The sequence below is a fragment of the Scomber japonicus genome, chromosome 8 (genome assembly GCF_027409825.1).
Source record: "Scomber japonicus isolate fScoJap1 chromosome 8, fScoJap1.pri, whole genome shotgun sequence".
NCBI classification, from domain to species: domain Eukaryota; kingdom Metazoa; phylum Chordata; class Actinopteri; order Scombriformes; family Scombridae; genus Scomber; species Scomber japonicus.
In genome coordinates, this window is record NC_070585.1 from 28,773,790 (window position 1) to 28,801,387 (window position 27,598).

At 40.4% G+C, this 27,598-nt stretch overlaps 1 protein-coding gene across 2 annotated transcripts in view; it reads right to left on the minus strand.

Annotated features, from left to right (window-relative positions):
• LOC128362913 (complexin-1-like) overlaps positions 1 to 27,027 on the minus strand; it is a 64,737-nt gene extending 37,710 nt beyond the window's left edge. The window contains exons 1-2 of one of the 2 annotated variants that reach the window (XM_053323777.1): positions 26,984 to 27,027; positions 25,867 to 25,929 (exon numbers count right to left, since the gene is read on the minus strand). In XM_053323777.1, the coding sequence (XP_053179752.1) occupies positions 25,867 to 25,897 (31 nt within the window). In that variant the 5' untranslated portion in view covers positions 25,898 to 25,929; positions 26,984 to 27,027. Of the gene's footprint in view, positions 1 to 25,866; positions 25,974 to 26,983 lie in introns of those variants that run through there. The other variant, XM_053323776.1, reaches the window with a different exon arrangement.
• Between the last annotated feature and the right edge of the window lie 571 nt (positions 27,028 to 27,598).

The following is a 27,598-nucleotide window of genomic DNA, read 5'->3' on the forward strand; positions in this document are numbered from 1 at the left end:
TTGATTCTATGAGGGGGTTTTTTCCACCTCTGGGAAGTCAGCGAAGTGACATGACAGTAATGTAAGACTAACTATAAGTGTTATTGTATGTGAAGGGTTAGGACTGAGTCTATGATTGTCTGAACAATCGAAGAACAGAACTGACCTTTACAGCAGCGAAGGTTTGTCTGTACTTCTCTTTTACTGTACAGTCATATGAAATCTATTCCTGACTGGATGTTCTCGGGCAGCCTGGCAGACTTTGGGGCGTTGACGGTGTATTAAATGTCTGACAGGAGGTCATCTTCCTCGCCCTACAGTCCTGACCCTCTCACCATGAGCGCATAAATTACCGAACTGCCCCCCTCTGAATCAGTATACGGCAGCCCCGCCCTGCGCCATCTGCATCGTGATACGTCCTATGGTTCAGCACGACAAGCCGTTTCCAAGGACTGTAATGCTGCATAAACAGGCAAACTAGAGACAGCTCAATTCCATACTGGATACAACATATTGGTTTTGCATTTAGTATACGGATCAGTGACAAATAAGGGTCTATAGCTTTAAAAAATAGTTTTAAAAGCATTTTTTAACCAAAAGTAAGACTGAATGCTCCTGAAAATGTCAAATGGTGTAACCACAAAAGAATGATACATATTAAACATTTCATCCACCTACAGTGTATTTAAGTGATTGTAATATAATGTAAGATCATGCCAAACTAGTTGATATGGTGTTTTATTGAGAATTTAGTGTTTTTAAGCAAGTTGAATTATTTGGTACAAAGTTGTTATGGTTACATCACTTAGACATTTTTACCATAATTGTCTAATATATTCTCTCAAAAATGGATTAAAAGCAGAAATGTTACGCTGAGTCCACAAAGAAGCAATGTGTGCATGGTGACTAAACTACATGGACACAAAAAAACATCACTGACCCATACAGGAAATCACTTCCAATTCATTATTTCTTCATGCCCCAAATCTGTTTTTCGGCGGAAATTAAGACTTTTTGAAGACAAGAGACATTTCAAAAGAAACATAGTAGGCATATAAACAGAAACACTAAATCACTGTAAAATGAAACATGGAAGCACAACATTTCTCTATTTCTTAGGCAGAAGAAGTCATTTCCTGAAGTCTCTGCTGGTTTTAACCTCAAACAAAAAAATGCAGGTGGTTTGAATTTCAAATATAAAGCGACAACATGTATGGACAGTGGTATGAAATTGGGCAACAATCCAAACTATACTGTTTTTTTTTCATGTTGTATTTCTGTAATGTTGCTATCTTGGTGTTTTCTCTTCACACAACATCAATCGTATGTCCTCGGAGGGAACCCCTGACTCTGTTTTTTGTGGAGTTTTTCCCCAATCAAAGGTCTACGGACAGAGGATTTTGTATAGAGAGATTACAAAAACCCCCTGAGGTTAATTTGTGATATGTGATATCGAGCTTTATAAATAAAAATGGATTTGACTAAACCACAACCAGAGGCTCCGAGCATCTCAGGAACAGGACGCTCGTTCTCCGCACACTCGTTCTCAACACGATCTCTACTTCTGAAGTCTGTTTGATGTAGTGATTAGATTTGATCGAGGTGTTTGCAGATGAGGTTAAAATTCTCATCTTAACCTTCATGTCGTCCTCCCGGGTCAAATTGACCCGGTTTGTTTTGACTGTTCCTTCTTTCTTTCTTCCTTTCTTTCCTTCCTTCCTTCCTTTTTTTCCTTCCTTCTTTCCTCTGTCCTTCTTTCCTTCCTCTTTTCCTTTCTCCCTCCTTCCCTCCTTCCTTCCTTCCTTCTGTCTGTACTTCCTCCATCCCCCTTTTTTCCCTTCCTTCTTTCCTCCCTCACTCCTTCTCTTTCTTTCCTCTGTCCTTCTTTCCTTCCTTCCGCTTTTCCTTTCTCCCTCCATCCCTCCTTTCCTTCCTTCTTCTCCCCCTTTCTTTCCCTCCTTTCTCTCTCCTTCCTTCCTCACTTCCTCATTTCTTTCCTTCTTCCTCCCTCCTTTCCTTCCTCCCTCCCTTCCTTCCTTCCTGTCTTCCTCCCTCCCTTCCTTCCTTGACTCGAGGACAACAGGAGGGTTAATGTTTCGGCAGTATTGAGGGATTCGAGTTAAGCACACTCATTTCACGCCTCTCTCCTTTGCTGCCTGTGACACATTTTTACTGTCCCCAAAAATCAAGGCACTTGCCGTCCAATTCACATCTGCAGACTAATTAGAGCTCCATTGTGTCAGCTGGCATCTCTTCCATGTCTTGTCTTTTTTTCCCCCCTCACTGTTGCTCTCTTTTCTCTTCGGTGGTTTGGCACCTGACAGAAGATGTGTTTCCTCAGTTCCAACAAACTGGCCTTCAGTGACTGCAGCTTTTGTTTGTAGCAGTATGCGGAGACACTTTTACTCAAGAGCAAATACTTCAAACAGCGGAGGCATACAGTAGAGTACAAACTAGCTCACATATCGAAAATATAATCACAGCCTCTTTTGCTCTACAATTTGCAATAAAGCGCTCTGTTGAATTATTTTCTTGTGGATAAGAATCGAGTCAGAGTCACTTAAAGAGAATATCTAACCTGCAACCCCCCCCCCCCCCCCTGCACAAGTAATAATGGTTCAACCTGGATGCTCGCTGCTGCTCTTTAGACGGAGCGCTCCAGGAAGTTTTCATAAAGCTTTTTAGCAGTCAGCAGAAGTTCACACTCCTACCCACGGCAGCCTGGGAGCCTTTTCTCAACACCCACGATCTCTCCCGAGCTTGTGTACCTTCACAAAGGTTCACAGTGAGCCGACGCAGCTTCGAGACCTTCAGCTTTAAATGCTTCATGTCCTATTCGTGTTTGATGGGGGAAGAAAAGCAGCCTGCATTTCAAAGACATACAGAGAAAAGGCCAAATAGCTATGATCTATTACAAAGTTCCTTTTCTAAATTGCTTGTTGGGCAAAAAGCCTTTCTGCTGTCACACTATTCAGTCCTTGAAGTATCGATCAGCTGCACCTCGGCGATAAATTGGAGCGCTTTCACAGTGTACGGCATCAGCAGCTTTACTCGCTCAACATTTTTGTCTCTTTTCGGTTTCTCTTTTTCTGAAATGATTTGCACGCTCATATATTCTTGACTTTTATTCTTAATCTTAATTATTTTTTGACATGTTTGATAAATATTGTACATTCATATTAGTAATTTGTGAAAATCATGACACAAGCTACTTAGATTAGTCTTAATTTAGCTGCTTAAGATAGTTGTTACTATTGGCCGATATTGGCCTATCACAGATATATATCTATATCCGCGTATGTCATCCGTTAAGTTATACAGGCAGCATTTAATGTATATTTAATCTTTTTTCTTAATTCAAACATGTTCAGTTAATTTTAGTTATTTATAATTGTTAAATTGCCAGTGTAGTTAATTGTTTCAGAACATTGATGTGATTTGATAATATAAAGTTTATAGTCAAACTGTAAAATGTCATGCCTTCATTACATATATCTTTGTCTTATTTGTTTAATAACTACATTTAAGGGATTATTGCAAAAGATGTATATTCATGTATAGATTCTTAATATATAAAATTATCAGGTGACATATCGATATTGGAAGTTTTTTGCTCCTTAATATCAGTCTGGCCCTAATATAAATCCAACATAGTGAAGGAAAGATTCAATTGAAAGAGTGCAGTTACAATATAAAGTTTTTTTTTTTTTACATTGGAAATCACTTGACTCTACGAGTAAAGATACTTCATGTGTGTTTGGGTAAAAGAAGGTATCCAGATAGTGCATGTGTGCTTCAACACACCATCGATGTATAAAATCCCAGACTGGAGTCCGCTGTGGACGGCACACTCAGCTTTTGAAGGCTTAGAATCAGCCTCAGGATTGGTGAGTCAGTTCTCCAGAGTCGTCACCTGAGCTCAGGAGTTTGCCGGGAGACAGATGAATCGTGCCACGACTCAGCACTGAAGGGATATGTGCTAATGTCTCAGGCTCAAATAATCCCAAAATAACAAAAAAAAGAAAGAAGAATATCTTGAGGGAATCCAACCAAAACTACAGCTCAACTCTTTGTGAAAGGATTCAAACCTGTAAAAACTGTTGGAAATGGACCCAAACATTAGTTAAAACTACAACTAATAAACTTTTTAAAGCATAAGGTATAATTTGTCACCCAATTCTGTGTTAGATCTTTTTAGCCAACTTTATTCCAACGTATTACCGCAGATTATACACATATTTTTGTCTGTCTTCGTCTCGTGGGTCAAACTTGACCCGAGGACAACAGGAGAGTTAAAATGTTCTGAATATTCAATTTTAGGATCTTTCAATTAAGCTTTCCTGTAAGCCTAAGCAAAATTTCGCAGCCACCTGCACCACTCTGCCTTTTACTTGAAGTAGAAAGATACGCCAGAGAAATCGGCAAACTCTGCAGCTTGACGATGGCCTCCTGTCGTTTTTACCTGGAGTTTTTATGGTACTGGCACCTGCCCTCACTTCCACCTCACTGTGTGTACCTTTGTGGTCATTCCATGTCCTGCTCCTGTTGCTCTGAGCATAACCATAATAGTAAAAGAGGAATTTCCCTGAGACAGATGGTGGATGACGTAGCCTCAATCTTAGCAGCAATCAGGGCAGTGTTGTGTGCTCTCTACACCCCAACTTGGCCTCCCTACCCTCGTCCACATGTCCCTCTCACCTGGCATTTCAGCGCTAACGGACCAAATACCACAAACTATTAATCCACAGAACCGTACAACATCGTCAGTTCATACATTTTCAGCTTGGCTTGGCCCGGTAGGAGTCAAACCACAGAAATCCTGGCAGTGCTCGTCCCACGACCGTTGAGGACACTCGACATATGACAACCAGCATGACGTGAAGTTTGACCTGAATTAAACTGCAGATAGAGAATCTTAACTGTGAACCATATGGTTAGCATGTAGAAAGTATCTGTAATGTGGGATTAGGGTTGATAAATTCAGGAATAATATTATTTAATATGTTCAAAATAAAATTGGATGTTGACGGAAGACATAAAGTATACTACTGAAACTCCTGATTGCAGTCCTTCAGGTTTCAGAGTCCTGCTGGCGTTTTGTTTGCCAAATAATCAGGGACTGATTTACACCTGGGAAGCCAGGTGATTACTGTTAACACCAATTAACTGGTCAAATGGAAAGCAGCAGCAGTAGTAGTAGTAGTATTTGGACTACAGAGCAAATATAGTTACAAGTGATGCCTGAAAGAAAGAAAGAAAGAAATGCTCATGTATTGTTTTCTGCATCCAGGTTATGTTTGAATCTCCATGAATCTCCAAATTTGATGACTTTTTACATTTTCAGAAAAGCTGATCATCATGTATCTTCATTATCTGAAAGTAGTTTCCAACCTCTACAAGGCACAAATTGTCTTCAACTTAAACAGCTGACAAATTCAAGAATAAAGTGCTTTCTGCAGTCAAACTTGTTGATCAGAGTTCACTATTTTATATCAACCTTTGACTAGGTTGACCAGCAGAAACACTGATGCACTGTATGTGGAAATCAGTAACTGGGTGCTCTGTGTTTGACCCAAGGAGGCATGTCAACTGTTATGTAGCAGCAAAGGTGGGGAGACATATGTAAATGGAGCACATACTAAATATAAGGCAACATGTATGATGTTAGGTGGAGAGATGTTAGGTGGAGGAGATGTTGAGTAAACTTTAAATGTATCTTTTGATGGAGACAGTACACAAACCTTATTTCTTTGGATTTCACCACAGAAATAATTGTATGTGTTGATTCTTTGCCTGTATTGTTTGCAATTGTTTATTCGGTACATTAATCATTGGTTTAATTGAGCATTGTGTGCTGAGCTGAAATGGAGTGTAAATCACGCAAATCCAGCTCAAATCTGCACTGTGTCACTTTGTTTTTGCTTCACGCCCTTTAGTGAAGTGCAATCACCTTATTTTGTGCATTATTACACTAACAGATTACAAACTGCAGCACCAACATTGTGTTTACAGTAAATGATTGCTCTGCTCTGTATTAATTTATTAACCATGTAGCATCAGTGCTCATAAGCCACTTAAAGACTTTTGTGTCCTTAGACCAGGGGCGCCAAACATACGGCCCGTGGGCAAGAACCGGCCTGCCGAGGAGTCCAATCCGGCCCACTTTCCTTCCTGTGTTCTTTTCCTTCCTTCCTTCTCTCCATCCATCTTTCCTTCCTGTCTTCCCTCCTCCCTTCCTTCCTTCCTTTCTTCCCTCCTCCCTTCCTTCCTTCCTTTCTTCCCTACCTCCTTCCTTCCATCTGTCCGTCCTTCCGTCTGTCCGTCCTTCCTTCCTTCCATCTTTCCTTCATCCCTTTGTTTCTTTCTTCCTTCCTGTCTTCTTTTCGTTCCTTCCTTCCATCTTTTTAATGATCCGGCCCAAATGAGATCATATTGAGCTGTATGTGGCCCTTGATTGAAAATGAGTTTGACGCCCCTGCCTCTTAAAACTTTCCCAAAACCATATTTAAATAGGCGACATCACTAACTTTACTGGACAATGACAATATGCCCCATTAATTAAGCTAATGATGCTGCAATAGGTCACCTTGGTTTCAGTTGACAAATGATCCAGACCTTTTTGTCACAGTAAAGATAAAAGCACTACCCTTGCTGTAACCTTCAGTGTAACTTCAGCTGGTATCTTTCGGACAAAGTCACCCCTCTGAGCCCCCCCGGATTCCCTCCCTAACTTCCTAATCAGCAAACAGTCCTGGATGGATACATGTGTGTGTGTGAACGCTGAAGACGCACACACCTGCAGAGAGAGTGAGAGTTTGCAGCAGATAGTAGAAGTGTTCTGATTAATGATCCAGCAGACCAAATGGAGCAACACAGTTTAATGGACCTACAGCAGCTCAGTCTGCAGTCAACATAATTGATGAGCCTATTTGTTTGTTTTTCATGGAGAGAGTTTGAGTCTGTGTGTGTGTGTGTGTGTGTGTGTGTAAATGTGCAGAGAGCGAGAGTCCGTGCAACTTTAAGGGAAATACTCCTAATCTCTCTCTCTCTGCGTTTGCTGATGATGGCGTGATCAAGCCGAGGAGAGGGTGGTCATTTTATGCCAAGCTGACATATTGAAGAAGGCGGCCATTTTGGATGCTGGTCAAGTATGTGCGGTGAAGGTCAGCTGTTGCCTTTTGCCCTCGCCAGAGAATTACATATTGTTCCCATTGGGCAGAGCAGCCCAGTGTGTTGTACTCAGGAGCCAAGTGGAAAATTAGTGGTTATCTAAGAGGGGAATCACAAGGTTATTTTAGGCAACAGTGGTTCCTTTATATAATCAGTGCACATTTTGCATTAAAGAGGGCTACATTAAAGAAAGTAAGAGTTAAACCCATTCATTTAATGTATTTTATAGACTTTGAATAAGATGATAAAAAAAATATGTGTACTGCAGACAAAATAGTGAAGCCATTAGTTGCTTGTGAACAGTTTTAAACTCTTATATATTAGCTGTAAAAACACCATATGCACGTTTATTTTATCTGTACTTTTCCTAATGTGACCCACAGTGTAAAAAAATCAAAATGCAATGCTTTTTTGTGCAGCTGATACACATTGTTATATATGTAAATGTACGCAAATGCAAAACATGTCATAAAATAGTGATTGTAAATGTATTTTTTTCATAAATAAATAGAAAATACTTTGTTCACTTCTTGGCAGCTTCATGAAGGATTAATCAAACATTTCTTAATGACTGAATTTATGAATGTGAGTTGGTGTAGAGACTAATTATGGGTCAGAATATGAACAGTATGTAAGGGTTAAGCATTTAAACATAAAAAAATGACTATCTACTCAAATCTCTCTAATCTACTAAATTGGTTGCTTCAAGTTAGTTTCACTGTAGCAACAAAGGTAAACTAGAGCTCTGGTACTTAATAAATATATTTCTAGGTATTTAAGTCATGAATTTGTTAAAGTGGCAAAGTTGGGGAGGGGGGGGGTAATTATAGGTGTCGAGAAGCAAAAGTCCATTTAATTTTCTGCACAGACAATGTTAGGTGACTGAGAGTTGGACATGAAAACCTCTTGGTTGAATAAGCATACAAAAGAGGAACAAATGTGTTAAAAATTAATTGGTTCTTTGATTAAAAAGTAAAAGGTTTTTTTAGAGGGTTCACCAATCACAACACTTACAAGGACTGCACTTTGTAGATACCTGATAAAAGGGTCTCCAGTTAAAATTGGTTCCTTTTGTTATCGGGCGTACTTGTAACCAAGGGCGTCTCCTACTTAGCAACTCTTTCGCAGTTAATAAACTAAATCTAGTTTGGCTCCTCCTTCACTTACTCTGATTATTTCAACTATAAAACCAATTTGCTCATTTTCTGTGTCTCTATGGAGACTCTCACTAACTTTCACACATCAGTATCTCAGTTCATTAACTACATTTGGTATATATATTTTTTTTTTAGATTTTTATTTGGCCCTGAAGTTATCATAACACTGCCTCTGTGTTTTTTCTCAGTTCAACTCTCCTGACCCAAACTAAACGGTGCTGTTTGATGTTAAATCGCCATAAACGGACGGCGCAGGTTGGCACGGCGATGTTGCATAATGTAGGTGAAAATATTCGGGCCAAACAGATGACTCATTTCCTCACAGCCCAGTGACTGCAGAGGTAGAGAGGGAGCCCATCTGTGGTGTGCATGTGTGCAACTAATGTGCTCCACTGTGTGTAGTTGTGGATGTGAATGAATGAATGTGTGTGTGTGTGTGTGTGTGTGTGTGTGTGTGTGTGTGTGTGTGTGTGTGTGTGTGTGTGTGTGTGTGTGTGTGTTTTCATGTTTGCATTTTGTTGTATGGTAGCATAATAAAGAAATATATGTATATATGTGAGTTTATTTGTTTCATGCATTTCTCAGCTTGTGGTCCTTTCTGTGTTTGTATATGATACCTGTGGTGCTTATATCTGTGTTTGTACTGTATATGTTGTGGGGATTATGTCTCTATGTGTATATTTACTTATAAAAAATACATCTTTATCTATATTTTTGTTTATTCAGTCATTTTTGCAGGCAGGCATACGTTAATGAGTGTATGTTTCATCAGTTTTTACACCTCATTGCACACACTGCCCCCAGTACATCTGCAAGGGTTGTTAAGGTTGTTGAGCAACACTGGTGACTCAGTGTTTTATTGGCCGTGGTACTTAAAAACTCACTTTTCAAACCAACCGATGTCTCTAGCAGCAAATAAACTCTGCAGTTTCTACATCTCCTGCAGAGACCATTGATAACTTGATGCCCGGTTCGTGTGTGTGTGTCAGCAGCAGGCATCAGAATCCTTAGGGTGGCTCAGCAGGCCACAACACATCACTGATTTCTTTTGCCCCCAGTTTAGACAGCCCTGCCACTGCCTATGTGGTGTTTGCGCCAAGTGTGTGTGTGTGTTTATGTGTGTGCCAAATGTGTGTGTGTGTGTGTGTGTGTGTGTGTGTGTGTGTGTGTGTGTGTGTGTATATGTGTGCCAAGTGTACAGCTGTTGAGCCCTGCAGAAAGTTCTGGATGCTGCTGGGTTGACTGACCTGCTGTCCCAGCCAATTCCTCTGACTGCCTTCCTGTGTTCTTGTGCAAAGTCAAGCCTTTGTCCTAAATGCTAACAAGATACTTATTCTGCCTCTTATGAATATGTATTTCTATCCCAGTGAAAAAAGTGACATTTAAACTGCAAGCATGGTCTTTAAATGTGACATTGTTAGAGAAATATCTTTCTCCACCATGTTCAAAACAAGTCAACAACTTTTGTATGGTGTATTGTATGTTGGGCTGTAAGTAGTTTACAGCTGTGTTTACCACTGAAAACAACTGACTGCTGCATCTGAAAGAGAGTCCTGCATGGGTCCATTTGTGTAAACTCACACCCGCCCATACCCGCTGTGCTTAAAACTGCACCCGACCCATTATCTGACAGCATCACTAATTAAATTCTGTACCAGACCTGCTTCAAATAGAACCAAAACCCAACCCACAACCTAATTAAAATCAGTCTATGACATCGGATACAAAAACAATATCCACTTTCAGTTCAGTTGCTTTTATTGTCCCCTAGGGGAAACACGACTTGCAAACAGGTTAAAAAAAAGTAGACAACTATCAAAAACATAATCATATGTAAAAACAAGAAAGACAAATTACAAGCAACAATCAAGTCTGGCTGAATTGAAACCACTAAGAAGAGAATTTAAGACTGTGAATCAGGGTTATCGCTCTGGATGAGTGGATGTGATTTGAAAGCAGAGAGTTCTGAGAGGATGCATCTACGAATAAGCTACATGATTTAAAAAAGCTTTCATCAACTTGAATAGCGGACATATTGTTAGATATATAGATAACACATATAGATGTGTTGCGGCTGTGGCTCAGGAGGTAGAGTGGTCATCCTCCAATTGGAAGATTGGCGGTTTGATTCCCGGCTCCTTGGGCAAGACACTTAACCCCAAATTGCTCCCATTGCTGCGCCAATGGTGTATGAATGTGAATGAATGGTTAAATTCCCCCTGATGAGCAGGTTGGCACCCTGCATGGTAGCTCCTGCCATCAGTGTATGAATGTGTGTGAAAGGGTGAATGACATGTAATATAAAGCACTTTGAGTGGTTGTAAAGACTAGAAAGGCGCTATATAAGTACAGTCCATTTACCAATATATATTTTTATGTTTTCAAAAATGACGTTTTAAAAGCCCACAGTCCACATGTGTCTGACCAAACCCAATTAAACTGTTGGGTATTTTTCAGCCATTTCATCAAAATTTTAGTTCACCCATCAGGTACTTGAACCTGTGCAGGACTGAAGTGAAACAATACGTCAAGGTTGTTGGTCTAAACCCAAAACAATGAGCTGAAAGAGGCTAAAGCAGTATTATAGTCATAGTCATTAAATCTATTGTACCATATAAAAATATTATAATAGTGCTACTGATTGTTTTGTGTTTCTCTTCAGTCGTTATATCTGCTGAACAGATATAACTGCTTTAATTTTGTGAGTGTTTATTGTGAAACCAAATAAACTAATGGGTGGAAAAATTAATGAAGGATGCTACTCGCCCACTTAATCCCACCCACCTCCCGGACTAGCTGAATGAGGCTGGAAGGACGCCAGCTGGTGTTGTTACTGATTCTTGGCATTGATCACATACACACATATACAGGCTGGAAAAACACTATTCACTCACATCAATATAAACCCCTTTAAATTTAACTACTACTACCACATGGATAACCTTCTATATTACGTTAGAAAATGGTCAGGAGCTAAACTTAGATCCTTAAATAATAACACCTGGGGCATCACTGAGTCAACTGTGAATTTCAGTGCAACAAGCCAATTGAGAGCAGCAGCATTCCTGCAGAATAATGATGATAGACTGAACTCTTTATACACGTGTAGCCACACACACACACACACACAATCGAGAGGGTGCTCTATAACGTTAATGTGTGCTATCCAGTCATCCCTCTCACCACAGCGTATAGTTAAGTGTCATGCAGCCTCAGCGTACGCTATTAACCGCTTTCTAGGTCAAAGCGTGAATCAGTAATAAGCATCAGCGGCTCTCATGCAGCACGTTTTCTCTCTCACGGCTCTCGGCAATTCAGGTAGAGTGTTTTGATTCCCTGAACTCCCCACTGAGATCTGGGAGGGGAGGGGGGAAAAAACTGTCCATTTGGCGACGTAATTAGCACCGAGAAATAAAATAACTGAGGTGTTGGTGTGTTTAGGTTCAGAGAGGCTCATTTGTCTGCACGGATGACTGAGCAGGATTGCCATGTGGTTGTAGTGTGTCTATTAACTTTGCGTGTGTGTGTTTATTTGTCATGCCGAAGGCTGTCTAAACTAAAAGCCATTTGTTTTATTTAGTAAATAAGGGTTTACTCCCACTACTTCAGTTAATTAACTAGCAACATGAAAATCACTCAACAGTTCAAACAGGTGAAGGGTGTTATCATTAAAGCCCAGGTGTCAGGAGAAAAAAATTAATTAAAAAGAAGTGTGTTATCAAGAAATTAGCTCTGACTATATTTGACACGCAATGTGATCAGGGCCATGCGTTCACTGATAAAATTGAGCTTATAATGAAATCAGTGGTTCTTAACCCGTTTGCTACAAAGGGTGATAAATCTAAGAAGAACAATTTAGGGCCCCACATGGATTAAACGAGGCTATGTGGGAACTGTGCAGATTTTGCAAGTCCCACATGAATTCAGAAACATCGGCCATACATGTGAAGTGCATGTTCAATAGCTAAATGGGCCCTATTTAAGGTCCATTCTGATCCCACTTAGACCCCCCATGGGCAAACACATGGTGCCTACATGGGTCTCACGCAGTTGGGCGCCACCTGAAACCCAGTCAGACCCCCCTTGAAGCCCATATGGGAAAACACAGATGGGACCACGATGGAAACTGCAGACAAACCCACTTGGGACCCATATTTACAGCCCAAATTTAACCCTCATGGGGCCCACATGGGCATGCTGGCTGGGTAATGACGTCAGTCTGGTCAGCTCAAAGATAGTTTACACTGATTATTGTATTATATTGGCATTCTTTTCCATTATCACTCATTCAAATTCTAGAAAATAAAATAACCACAGATTACTAAAAACAATCAATATTTTTATATTAACAGTCATTTAATGGCTATGTTTATGTAACGTGAGAGGCATCACTCATAGCAACAAACCCACCACACACCAGTTCCCTTCAGCTTTATGAAGCTTCTTGTTGTGGTTAATCTGCCTGGGACTTTACTTTGTAAGGGTTCCACCAATCTCAGCATCCCCCCAACACCCCATCTGCCCAGAAACCAAACTGCTAAAAACCAGCTGGTGAAGAAAATTGTGCATTTAGCTGCTTAAGAGCCAGATATTTAATTGGTGGAGATCAAAGCAATACAAAAAGGAGAGTTTGTACTGGACTTTTGTTTGTCAGACTCTAAAATAATGCTAATTATTGTTCTGTATCTGCTGGATGTGTACAGTCTGTAAGCCACTGTCCCCTAAAATGTTCACCACAACAACTTCATAAGCTAATAATAATATGTTTTGTTATCGGAGTCTGTACACCAACAGACACTGAGCATTGGGAACACATCTATCTGTTGTGTATGAGACTATACCATAATGTAAATGAACCACATGAGCTGAACAATCAAAGAGTTCTTGGCTTCAGCATAGGTGCACATTCTGCTCATTCCTCTCACGTCTTTGCAAATGTTTGCTTGCTCTGAATACCTCAGAGACTGTTCATGTTGAGAATGAAAAGCTTTGATTGACAACCACGTCGGCCACATGGGGATTCCCTCTGCAATTGCCGGATTATCCGCCCCCGACATGCTGTTGCAGGGCAAAAAATAAATAAATAAATAAATGTAAAAAAAAAAATAACACCCACAGATTGGAGAATGTCAATCTATTGTCATTATTACATAACGGGGAAAAATATAGTTCAGCACTGCACAAAGACTTTCTGGTTGGGTGTAGAACTCAGGAATAGACCAACTTAGGAAACTTGGGGCTGAATTTGCGTCCATTTGTTAAATATTAAAATGAATGTGATGATCTGATTATGATGCATATTGATAATGTTTTCCTTGCTTTATCACATGCATCATTCTCCAGCAGAAGAGAAATGTACAATAAGAGTATGACTTGCCGCCTTTGTGAACTATGCTTTGGATTTGGAGAACATAAATAGAAACATTTTGTAAAGGAAAGCTTAGATGTCACTAATATGGCATTTTCAGGAAGCATTGATGTTACTGCCAACAGTATAACCTTATGGCTTTGTGTCACTGTGAGCATGAATCATTGCTGCTAAAGAGCATGTGCTCCCCAAACAGTCCAAGAACAAACCCCGGTTAGAAGAAAAGCCATTTCCTCTTTAATTGCTGACAATGGTACATTTGTTGGACATGGCTGCTTCTGGAGAACGAGGTCAGTAACTCGATTTTTTAAGAAAATCCCCCACAGGCTGGTCACTGTCAGTCCACCATGATTATTGCACACACGACACACACAATGGGACACCGAGACCTTCGGGGTTAGTTGCACGACTACGATGACAAGTAAATCATCAACGCATCAATCATCTCCAGACTGACACTTTTTAAATTGGCCCCTTCAGTAGAGTCAGCTGGAGGAGTGTGGGGTCTTTTTTCTTCGTTTTGATGGTGTTTTTTAAAAGTGTTCATGAAATAGAATATTTTTTGTAGTGAGGTGAACAAACACACTCTTTGCTTCGAGAAGGAGCGGGCTGATTGAAAACGTGCACCCCATATCAATACATACTGTACTAACATGGAAGTGAAATAACTGAAAAAGCAAAAAAAAGCTGCTTGTATTTATTTTCCCTATCTGAGGAGGCACAAGAAGACGTGTTTCCAGCTGTACGCTCTGAGTGAGATCTCCATCAAAAATAACAAACACCCATGTTCAAATGACAGTAATTAGAGGCTGATGAGTACAATGGCAGGCCTGTATTTTCTCCTCATACAGGCTTAGCACACAGTCAGTTTATTAGTGTGATGGCAGACATGCAAGAAGAAATTGAACATGCAAAGACTTGACAAGAGCGTGTGTACTAAATCTAAACTAAAATTAAACATTTCAATCATTAAAATACAAAGTCATCGCTTCATAGTCAAACATCTGAATGCAGCAGGAGCCAAGCTCTGGTTCACAATGGGGGGTTTAAATCTATTTTTTGGTTCTTTTTCTTCGTAACTTTGCACCACCAATGCTACAAGAGACTTTGCTGTGCAGTGGAGGTGTCTAAAGGCAGCAGATATCATTACTGCATATCAATTTATCAGGATTACATTTCCTCCCTTCTCGGCTCATGTCTCTCAATTGGGTTAAAATGGCTTGATATTCGCCATAAAACATTATGCTTGTATGCCAAGTCAGCTGAAAGCCAGTTAACTGTGAAGAAACTCATTTGAATTTCTCACGGAGACTGCCCACCCATGCGCAAAGGTTTTATATGAAATCCAGCAGGAAGCGTATGTTATAGAGAAAATTACATGACATGTTATCTAAGCTTGTGGTTAAATGGTCAATCCTTGCAAGGTAACACCAAATGACGTGTGTTGGTGTCTTGATAGAGATAAATAGTTCACACAGGAAGGGTTTTGTAGAGAAACACGTGATTTTATCCTCAGACTCATAAAAATGATATCACAGTCACAACCCTGCTTTGTGATTCATTCTGACGTGACTCCTACTGCTTTATGTGGTCATGTTTCCTTTTGTTTAAATCAAAGCCTAGTAAAAAAAGAAAAGTGGTTACGTTATGATGATATACTCTCTGTCTCTGTATGAATCTGTCCCTCAGCTCCTTTTTGAAGGCAGTGAGAGGACTCGGGCCATACCTGTAGCCCACATAGACAAAGTCCATTATCAGGCTCATTAGCAGAGAGTGGACTGAGCAAGATAGATAGAGAGTAGAGACGAAGAGAGAGAGAGAGAGAAAAAAAAAGCAAGATGAAAAGAGATGAGCAAAGAGAGGGAGATACAAAGGAGGACATGCAGAAGATCGGACATGTAAAAGTAATTAATTATAGATGTAGGTTCGTTTGAGGACATACAAGTGGGGATAACTATTGTATGAAAAAATAAATCTATGCCAAAAAGGTTAAAAAAAACACAAAAATAATCCTTACACTGTTCAGGAAATACAAATATACCTTTTTTACTTTTTAGAATAAGTAAACAAATAACGGCCCATATACCCAGAGGGTCACTCAGGAGTTACATATCTTCATATAGCCGTATATCTTCAAGGATTCTTCAGCTAATCCTAATTAATCCTTTAGGATAATTACGTTTTATCGCCTATGTGACTGCACCAACCAGAGCACTCAAGGAACTGCCTCACACAGCATATGGCATATTACATTTTCACACAGTATCACTTTCTGTAATAATCGTGACACTAAAAATTAATGCATGTTTCCCCCCCGAATAATTGCGTCTATAATTATGACTACACTTGCAAATGTACATGACCTCTTACACCCACGTTAGTTTTTACAATATGTACTGTGCTGTATGCGTATGGGTGTAATTTGTCGTTGCCGCTGTGTGAAAAAAACAATGTGTTGGCGCCACCTTGTCAAGAACTAATAAACAGTCTTTTTTTATCAGCTTCAACACCACACATGACATTTCAGTTTAACTAATGAGATTTGAAAATGATTTCTAAAGAGGAAGTTTCATGTTCAGTATTTTCTCAAGTTTACAAAGAACAGTAACGTGAACAGGATATGTGCTTGTTGTCATGGCGATCATGTTGGTAACACCATTAGAAGTACTTAGTTCATAAAGAGTTTTTATCTTTTTTTGTTTTTTTACTGCACTAGACAACTTCTTTTTGCGTTAACTTATCATTATGAAGTAAATATTGATTGTACAATGTAATGTAATGGCATGCTTAGATTGGTTCCCTATAAGCCTCGGTTTCACTCTGCAATTCTCCCCAAAAAATGTATTCTCTATTTAAGGCACAAAGCAAATGCCTTAGCCAGTCTCCAACCTAAAGAAGAAGAGGGTAACACTTTTGTTTTCCCCAGTAGCTACAGTATATCTCATAATGTGTTAGGTGGCCAGCCTGTTTGTTGCAACTACTTTTCTGAAAGACCGCTCAGAGACTTAGTCGGCTCTTATCTGTGACACGTCCACAAAATCATAGTGAAGTCCAGATGACGTTTTTACTGCAGAATGAAAAAATCAAAAAGGACTGACAAGCAGCTGTTCCACAAACACATAAAAACCCCTGATGTGATCCGACTGTAAGAATAAAGTGATGAAAGACGATGCTGACGGTCAACAGAAAATATTGGAGCTCTACTAACTCCTTTTGTCCAAAACTCCCGCCGCCACACAAGTGAACAGGTAAAATAAGGGGAAACCATACCCATGTGTCAATCAATGCATGTGACGCAATACGTGCAGCTAAAGCAAATATAAACATAAACAAAACATATTTTGGCTCCTACACTGTTTCTATTCTCTTACGACTACATGATAAATCTGATGACACACTACTTATATCTGTGTATTAGGGCTGGGCAATAATAATAATCATGATATTTCATAGTTTACATCTTAGATTTTGTATATCGTAATATTGTGATATGGAATAAGTGTTGTTCTTTTCCTGCTTTTAAAGGCTGTAAGTAAACATGTCATTTTCTAAGCTGTCCTATTATCTGTCTTTATCCACTTAATCATTATATCCACATTACTGATGATTATTTATCAAAAATCTGATGGTATAAATATTCTGTGAAAGCACCGATAATCAGCCCTATAATAATGTCCAAATATCGATATTGAGGTATTTGGTGAAAAATATTGTGATATTTGATTCTGCCCATATCGTCCAGTTACATTTTAGTTGCATTGAATAAACTTCTCTTTTAATTTCTAGATGGCTTTCAATAAGTGATCCATTGCAGGTGAGATGTAAAGGTCAGTTAGAGAGCACTAAACCTGAGAATTGTTTTCCCAACCTTACATAAATCCTACAAGCATTAGCAGCTCAACCTCTATATATCTGTCTTCTAGCATCATTACTGCCAACATTAATTACAAATCCAAATCAATTCCAAAACTCAGTCAGGCCCAAAATATGTCTGTCCTCTAAAGATTATGGAAATCCATTCAAAGGGCAGATGTTGCCTCCAGGTTAGTGAAATGGCTTGTAACTGGTAACTGGTCCCAGATCAATTCTCTGACCTTCATTACCACAGCTGATGTGCCCTTGAGCAAAAACACTCAATCTCCATCTGCTCCACTGGGCCTGTTCGGGTCAGACAGAGACAAGCATTTTGACTTACTGTGTTGTTGTCAAAGGTAGAAATCTTTATCTCTGCAGTAGCAACAGAAATCCTGCTTTTGACTGTTCCTTCCTTCCTTCCTTCCTTCCTCCTCTCCTTCCTTCCTTCCTCCCTCTTTCTTTAATCTTTCCTTCATTCTTCCCCTCCTTCCTTCTCTCTTTGCTCCCTCTTCCTTCCATACTTCTTTCCTCACTTCCTTCCTCTTTTCCTCCCTCCCCCCCTCCTGACTCCTTTCCTTCCTTCCTTCCTTCCTGTTTTCCTCCCTCCCTCCCTCCTTCCCTCCTTACTCCTTTTCTTCCAACCTTCTTTCCTCCCTTCCTTCCTTTCTCCCTTCCTTCCTTCCTTGACCTCAGGACAACAGGAGGGTCAAAATGTGTATCCACAAAGAGAGCAATACATCGTGTAGAGACTGTCCTCCCAAGAAAAACAACACAACAGTTCGTAAAATCAATCAATTGCCCCAAAAAAACAACCTATAGTTTGAAGCCATCGATCGACCGTAGTAGTTCTGACCTGCTGCAGCCGTGCAGCTCAGATGATTGAAGACACATTTCTACAATCTAAGGAAGAGTGGAGGTATGGAGGCATTAATCCAACAGTGATTGCCCCCTTAAACCTTAACACTGTGGTTATTGTTGTTGCCATGGTGAAGGAGGTCATGTAACTTAAAGAAAGTACTAGGTTTAACCCACACCACATGTTCCTCTAACCTTAAACACAGTAAAGAAAAAGTTTGCAAAGTCAAATGGTTACATATCTGGTTGTTTAAATTGGAGGACTTGTTGACAGCTTAATGTGGATTAAAATTGCTTCACCTTTATTTTAAAGTGTTGAGCTTAAATTTTAAGTATAGGATTAGATGAATTAAAACTTTAATCACTTAAGTTTCCATTATTTGTTTATTGAAATGGAACAAAAAGACAAAGTAAGTTAACCCTCCTGTTGTCCTCAAGTCAAGGAAGGAAGGAAGGGAGGAAGAAGGAAGGAAGGAAGGGAGGAGAGAAGGAAGGATGGAACGGAGGAAGAAGGAAGGATGGAAGGGATGAAGGAAGGATGGAACAGAGGGAGGAAAGGAAAGAAGGAAGGGAGGAAGGAAAGGAGGACGGAAGGGAGGAAAGGAAAGAGAAGGAAGGAAGGAAGGAGGGAGGGAGGCAGAAAGGGAAAGAGTAAGGCAGAATAAGGAAAGAAGGAAGGGAGGAAAGGAAAGGGAAGGAAGGAAGGAAGGACAGATTGAAGGAAGGAAGGAATGAAGGAAGGAAGGAAAGAAGGAACAGTCAAAACAGACAGTGTCAATTTGACCCAGAAGGACGACACAAAGGTTAAAGAGAAGTCAAATCTATTGTTCAGTATTGGTTGCCTGACTCTGTGTATCTGTACATACATCCTGCTCAAATACTCTGCAGTATATACAGATACAATATATATACAGATTTATTATCCAGGGTTATTTCTGTTGACACACAGACGTTTGCATGTTTGTCCAGTAGATGTGTAAAAGGCTCAACAGCAGGCGGATCTGGTCTGTACTGTTGTGGTTTACTGTTCCCACCGCATTCCTCCAACGTGCTTTGGTTTTCAACCGAGCGGGAGAGATCTGTCGCATCCCCCTGATTATAATCCTGTGTGTGTGTGTGTGTGTGTGTGTGTGTGTGTGTGTGTGTGTGTGTGTGTGTGTGTGTGTGTGTGTGTGTTTGGATTTATTCATCAGTATGTCTCCGGGTTTGAATCTGATGTTGCTGTCCCGCTTGTGCACCTGTGTTCATGTATACGTGTGATGCTTGCCAATTTTGTGTGTTTCTGTGTGTGTGTGTGTCTTTATCAGCATCATATTGCTTTCTGTCTTACACCTACATCTACACGCCAACACACACACACACACACACACACACACTTTATCATCTAATGCCAGCTAAAGCTGACAAGTAAGGTCTGAGGTCCACCCCATTCTCTTGTTGCTGCTCTATCTCTCTCTCTGTCTTTCTCACCACACCAAAGCAAACACTGAAACACACACCCGCACACGCACACACACACACACATACACACACACACACACAGACCAGTGTCCCTGGTGGCTGCCTGATTAAGGTTTCCATGCCTCACATTTTTTTAGATTTACTGTAATCGTCCAAGGAGGGAAGGAAGGAATGGAGGGAAAAGAAGATTGAGGGAAGGAGGAACAAAGAGGGGATAGAGAGCGTGATGGAGTAAAAGGAGAGAGGAGCAGTTAGGGAGCTGTGTGGGGAGGGAGGGAGGGAGCGATCAGGGGGAGCGAGAGGTGGAGAAAGAGGGTGGAATGACGGATATAAGAAACGTGACTGGGAAAGGGAGTAGATGAGGGAGGTATTATGGGGGAAATGGGGTAATGGAGGCAAGAAGGAGTAGAGGGAATGATAAATAAATGAAGGAATGAATGAATGAATGGGGGTGAGAGTGTGGGGGTGGGGGGGGGGGGGGTTTGAGAGAGAACGAGAGAAGCTCTGAGGCCGCCGAGGACAGAAAACATCTCCCATTAAACGGAGAGCAGCTTCTGCAGTTTCCGCCGGTCCAGAGTGCGGCGTGACTTTACAACCTCTGCTGTGAGCCGCTGATGATATAACACCCAGTTTTAAAGATCAATTTGTCACTTTTCATCTCCTCCTACACCTCATTCTCCTCCTCCTCTTCCTCCGAGGCTCAGGGCAGTGATGCTAGAGGAGGAGGAGGAGGAGGAGGGAGTTGGGTTGGAGTTGCAGCTTCATCGAGACAAAGAGGTGAGAAAGCCGACTTCTATTTATGACCACTTTTGATGATGTCATCTGCAATAAATCCCCCCCCCCCCCCCAACCCCATGCATGGTATCCCGAAACTAACACACACACACACACACACACACACACACACACACACACACACACACACACACACATTGCTTTTACTGCCCCACAGATTGAATCAATTCCTCATTTGTCCTGACTTTTCTCCCTACACGTCGCTGATAAGCTACGGCCCATTGCTTTAAAAGTGTGGTCCTGGACCTCCAGTAGTCCTTAAAATGGTTCTCTAGGGGTCCAAATAAAAAAACAGAGGAAAAGCTCAACTTCAGTTTCATTTTATTCACTACAAGTTAAAGGACCAGGCAGATGTTTTTTTCCATGCTTTTATATCTTTATGTATAGACGACTGATTCCCTACCTTCCATGCAGACATCGGTTACAGTACAGCTTCTCAATGATTGAACGACTGGTTATAGAGTAATTATGATCAAACTAGTAATAATGATTAAACTTGACTAAATGATGTATCTAAGGTTTTGTTTATTACATTTAGAGTGTATAAAAATGTGTTAATTGCATTGAACTCTAATTTGATTTTGATTTCATATCACATGTTGCTGTACTGTATTTATTTTTTATATTACTGACATTTGCAATACTGTGATATCTATAAAGGAAATGTATCTTCTTTACCTTTATGTTTGTTGTACATTTCCACTGCAGTGGCAAAAATGAATTATTTATCTTTGGACAACCTAATATCAACCAAACCAAACTTAAAGGAAAACATTAAGAAAACAGATTTTATACATATGGCCAAGTATGGTTTCCATTTTTTGAGGCATTTTTTGAGGTTTTCAAAATAAAATCTGCTGCAACCACGTAATTGCATTGACGACAGTTTTGTATTTTGCATGGCAAGCAAGATATACAAGATATACATTCTTGCCAATTCTTTTATATTATTCCTCTGATCTACAGGTGAAGAAATGCGAGCATAATGAAAGAGAAGAAGAAGAAGAATAGCAAGGAAACATGGATACTATGTATGAAACAGTGTCCTCTGTTTTTATCCGTTTCTTATCTTTGAGGAGCTCTTTTACTGACAGGTTTGTGATGCCCATGTGCTCCTCTGAAAGATGCTTTATACCTGCTGTGGTGAAGTTTTTTAATGAACATTGTCACTGACTGTCACCGTCAATGTTAATTATCAGACGATGATGATGATGATCTGATTTTGAAGACTATATTGATGGATGTTTTGAGGAGTCCATAATAAAGTTGATTTTGTATCATACAGCCAAATTGATGCTTACACTGTTTATTTATTCTTGTGCTGTCCTCCTACATTGAACTGCCTTGAGATGTGATTGTCTTTTTACCTGTTGTTGGTCCTACCTGATGTTTATCCTATTAGTATGGTGGCACTTTCCCCCCTGAGGACTGATAAAGTATTTTGAATTGAATCCTATTACCACATTTATCTATCGTAATGTGCTTAACTGTGCCGCGAAATTACCACTAGTCAGTCATACAAACGAGATGTGGTTTCCTGTGTGCAGTTACTCTCTTGAATACACAACCAGCATGGTATTTTCTGACACCAGTGCTGAGTGCAGAGATGTGCCTTCCTGTATTTGTGCTCTAAAGTTTGTCTTCTGGGGGCCCTTGACAAGTGCAACTTTGGGAACTTTGGACCTATGGCTTGCATATCAAAGACCGAAGGGGTCATGTGTGACAGAGACGAGCGCTTCCCTGGGGCCAAGCGAGACGACCTTTCCCTTCACTGTATATAACAGCCAGAATACAAATGTCAGCCTAGAAGGGAGCAGATGGAGTGTGAGTTTCTCCTCACAGCGCAGAGAGAGAGTGAGATAATAGCCCACAGCTAATCCACTGCACACTGAAAACTCATTACTCCTAAGAAAGAAACAAAAAAAAAAAAGAAGCTCCCCAAGATGGAAAGAAATACTCTGCTTAAGGTGAAGACCTTAGCACAATTTGCCTGGTTTTCCTCATGTGTGAAATTTCTTTTATGCACAGTTCAGCGTATTTGACTCGTCTTTATTGACAAGGAGGCTTTGTGCAAGCCCCTCAGTAGGTACCCGCCGCTCCTCAGGCCACCCACTAACACACTCACCAGCAGCGAAACACACACGTCTACACACATGATAGACATGCGCTTACTGACACATACTGACACTATCAGCCTTAAAGCAACATACCAATATGTCTGTATACTTTACCAATTTCTTCCAGGCAGCTTTTGGGTTCCATTTATTTCTGCATGATATGAAACTCAATTGGCATTTTCACTGTGTATTCTTTGTGTATTCTCTTCTTCATTTAGGTGCAGACAGAGTTGAACAGTCTCCACTACATTACCTCACAACAATGAATAACTTTAACAATGCAGAATTGATGGCTTACACAAGAGTCTGCTAATTGATCTTCATATCATATGGAGATTAACAGAAGCTAATAGCTGCCAATAATTATGATGTCAAGTAGAAATGGTTTTGATAAGTGGGTTAACTCATGCAAATCTACTTCTTTAAAAGCTTGTTTTGGTTAGAAGGAATACCAATGTCATTTTGCAGCACATCCTTTCATTCATGTATTCTTCTTCTTCCTCATATCAGTGAAACTACTAAATGTAATCCATTGTTTCTCATCTCCAAGAGCTCTATAACTGTCATTTCTGAATGTATTAGTGTAATCTATCAAATGTAAAATATCATACATTTTAAATATTCTTTTAATCAAAGTATTCCTTTCAGAAGCTGCCGCTGGACAAAAGAGGAAGAGCATCTCCAATCAAGTCCAGTGAAAATGTAAATATTGGCAAAGAGGAAGTAGGTGACACACGGCAGCAGCAGCAGTGTGACATCATGCAAACAATGATGAGCTCTTTCCAAATGCTAACACAAAAAGCTCTGTCAGCTTCATCCAAAATGATTACCATATTATATGCCATGCACTTTTGATTTCCACCTGCAGTTCCCACAGCACATTTTACATCAAGCATCTCAAATCTACTGTCAGCAGAGAATAAACTGGATTCTTGACCACGAAAACAAACAAAGATTACATAAAGATGGAGCTTCACACTCAGCAGTTTTCACCCAGCATCTGTTAAATGAAGTTGACCCATCTTGTTGTTCTATCTCACGCTTTAGTATCTCCACCTGCTGCACTGCACAGATTCAGTGTGACATGAGCTCAGATCCACTATCACCTCCCAAAGACTGACCTGCACAGAACAAACAGTTACGACTGTGTGTGTGCATGCTACATTAAATCATGTAATGGAGAACAGGTGGTCAATCAATGTATGTGTGTACTGTGCAGCTAGAAACCATGTGAAGAAAATAACATCTCCCATTTCTCTCCTATACCACAGTTAATCCATCTATGATCACATTAACTGACTAATCATTTAAATTAATCGCCACACCATTGATTACTAATCAATAATCAGAAGCTCATTAGCGAAATTGTTTTTTTTCTTGTTATACAGAAAGCATAGCAAGAGCTTTTTCCTATTCTGACTTAGAACAGGTTATATTAAGACTATAGTTAGAGCTATAATTAAGCTGTTTTAACAAAGACAATAAACTTAATCTAATCTGATATTTTGCTGTTTTGTTATTTTTCATTTGACTGGAATTTACTGAGCAAAAGACGTTGCATGAGTAGTTTGAAAAGTTACTTTGGGAACTTCAAAAGATGGAGAAAATATATAGACAGCACATTAAATGCTGTCTCCAAAAGTTACATCATCCCATTTTTCCATTAAATACAACAGAAGCATTTAAAAAGTTTTTGAGGCTGTGTAGATTCCAACAAAACCATTTCGATGAGGGTGACACTGTATGAAATATGAGCATTTAAAGGCTCTAAAAAAAAACAATTTTCTCAGTCAGCTTCTTATTGATCTAATTGTGATGGGGTCCTGCATAAACACACAGTTTCCAGCCAGAGTTTGCACACTTTTCATTCTCTCACCTTGGAGATTTTTGTCTGTGTTGCTCTCATCATTTTGAAGTTGATGTCACATATTACCAATCAGCATTAGCAACATGTGATTTTAGTTGTGGGGTTGTTTATGTTACTTTGCTGCAGATCATATTAAACTACACCCACATTATCCCGATGAGGCAGGAACTTTTAACTTTTAACTTACAATGCTTTTCCCCCAAACTTAAACTTAACTTGCTTATCCGATCTTAAGACTCAGCACACAAAGGAATTTCAGTACAGAGTCTACAGAGGCTGATAATCTCCTGACCACACCAGACAGCAGCTGGTTGGATACCCGCTCTGCTCTGTACAAACATTCCCTGTAAGCCTCGCAATGAACTAATCACGAAGCGGCGTCTCTCAGTGTGAAAACCACTTGGGTTCTTTCACCTTCCATTTGCACTATCTTCATATTCATACATGATAACAAGTTCATATTGCTTCAAAATTCATTACTCTGTTATAATAATCTCATGTCCGGGGAGTCACTGCAGCACAAGCAATTAGAAAAATCATTCACATGCAAACTGGAATGAAATTACAGAAGATTAGATTGTGCTTTGATGATCATTTTTTTCCCCTTCAGGTAGAAAATGTGTACTCAGCATGTCGAGATAAAAAGGGACTGCAGCGTCCAGTCAAGAAGCACCATCACAGCTTGATTCTTGTTAAGACAGAGCCATGGCAAAGACCTGTTTGAACACCTCTTGGTATAAACAGATTGCACTTGCTGAAACATGAAATGCCCCTTTCTGCCACAGCGGTTCAGACTACGTTACAAATCACCAGCCTGTTACAGTAAGCTGTACACAGAGTGCCCCAGGGGCCAACTGCGCCATGTGTGCAGCAAGCCAGCGGCAGATGAGGAGTAAAGAAAACCCTGCAAATAACGCCAAAGCATACACTGGGAATGGGGGGGGGGGGGGGGGGGGGGGGGGGGGGGGGCGAAGGAAGTGGGAGGTGAGGAGGTGGGGGGGTGAATAAAAACTGAATTGACTTCCTCCACTGCAGCTGTCTAAAATTGAAGTAGTAATGATGTGTGAATTTGTGCAGCAAGACATGAAATTGGGAAGAGACTGCAAATGAAAAAGTCATAAAGACAGAAGTTTTTGGGGAGGGGGGGAAAAAAAGCTCCATAAAAAAAACTCACACTTCCACACATACGCATTCACAATTCTTTGGGGGTGCAGTGCAACAATGACAAAACATCAAACTTACCTCCCAACGCTTGCTTCATAACGAAATTCATGATGATGGCTTTTAATTCCCTGCCTTCCTTATCTGAGCAATGTTACATTCAATTGTTGCGGAAAAGTAGAAGTCCTTTTTTTGCCAGATCTGAAACAGAAAATGACCAAAAAAAAGGATGTTTCAGCTCATGAAAAAAGGAAAATACAAAAAAAATTAATATACTACACAAGAGTGACCATAATATTCAATACTGTACCATTAAGTATAAAATGACTCACTGTAGAGAACCAAATATATGCTTAATAAGAATATCAAAGGAATATACTACTCTTTTTTTTAAATCATATTCTATATTAATCTCCAGTTTAAGTTTGCACAAAGCTAAACAATCACATATAGGTCGACTGTATCTGTATGTGTGTGTGTGTGGCACGTTTCTACAATGCGCCAACTGAAGGACACCAAGGTCAATGGTTCAAACACAACCTACTACACCCAACCGAGAGCTCAGAAAACCGCCAAATATCTCAAATACACGGACCAAATCAGCTGCTATGGCTTCTCATTTCTTTGCATATGTGGCGCTTTTTACAAGAATTCCCGGCAAGCTGAGTGACGGGAGTATGTGTCACGACAATGAGTAATAGCCTCTCTTTTGGACCCGCAGTCGAGCGACTTTTTTTTTGAGAAAGTACACGGTGCAAGTCCTCAGCTGCTCAGGACGGTCTGCTGACATGCATGTGGACGCCGGACGGAACCACTGCTGTGTATATTTTTCCTGATCATGTGGTAAAACTTTCCATTCTCCATTGGAGGGACACTGGAAACAGCCATCCCACTCCCGAAAAAGCTGCTCGTATAGTACCTACGTTAATTAAGTATCAATGCAGACTCATGCGTGCTTGTGTGTTGTTTAATAGCCAGATTTACGATGAATGTAGAGAGAAAATGTTAAAGAATAAATCGACGTGAATGTGCATTGGCGTGCAAAGAGAGATACGGTGTAAAAAAAAAAAAAAAAAAAGCAGAGACACACATGCACTTCCTCGTTTGATCCGAGGCTGATTTCAGCACCACAGCGAGTGGATAGCTCCCCAAACCGAAGAATTGCATTGAAGCAAAAACGCATCAAACAGCAATTTACCTCTGTCCGGCGACTGGTTGAAATCCTCCTCTCAAACACACACACACAGAAAGAGAGAGAGAGAGAGACACACACACACACACACCAGACAGGATCAGAGAGCAGAGCTTCAGCTACAGCACCCTCCGGAACGAAGTTATCCTGCAGCAGGCAACAGCAGCACAGGCTAATCTAACTGCTCGTCCCTTGCATCTCCGGCTCCCGGTGCTGGAAAAAAAGGACGTCCTTGGTGCTTCCTCCCTACTGCCTGCTGATTCGTCTTCATGCACACACACTCACTCTCTCTCTCTCTCTCTCTCTCTCTCTTTCTCTTTCTCTCTCACACACATACACACACGTAGAAAGAGAGAGTAGGAGGAGTAGAAGGGGGGTGGTGGTGGTGGTGGTCTGAGGAGGGTAAAGCAGCTGCCGTTCACACCGTGATGGGGAAAGAGAGACTGAATCACATGGAGGGATGGAGAGAGATGGAGAGAGATGGAGGGAGAAATGTCCCACTAGCGTCCCCCCTGACCGATAGGGAGAGATCAATTATTCAGCCCTGACGCTGGCTGCTGGTCGCTCCATCCAACACCCCGCCTTCTCCCCCCTATTCTTCTCCTTTTCTGCAACGAGGAG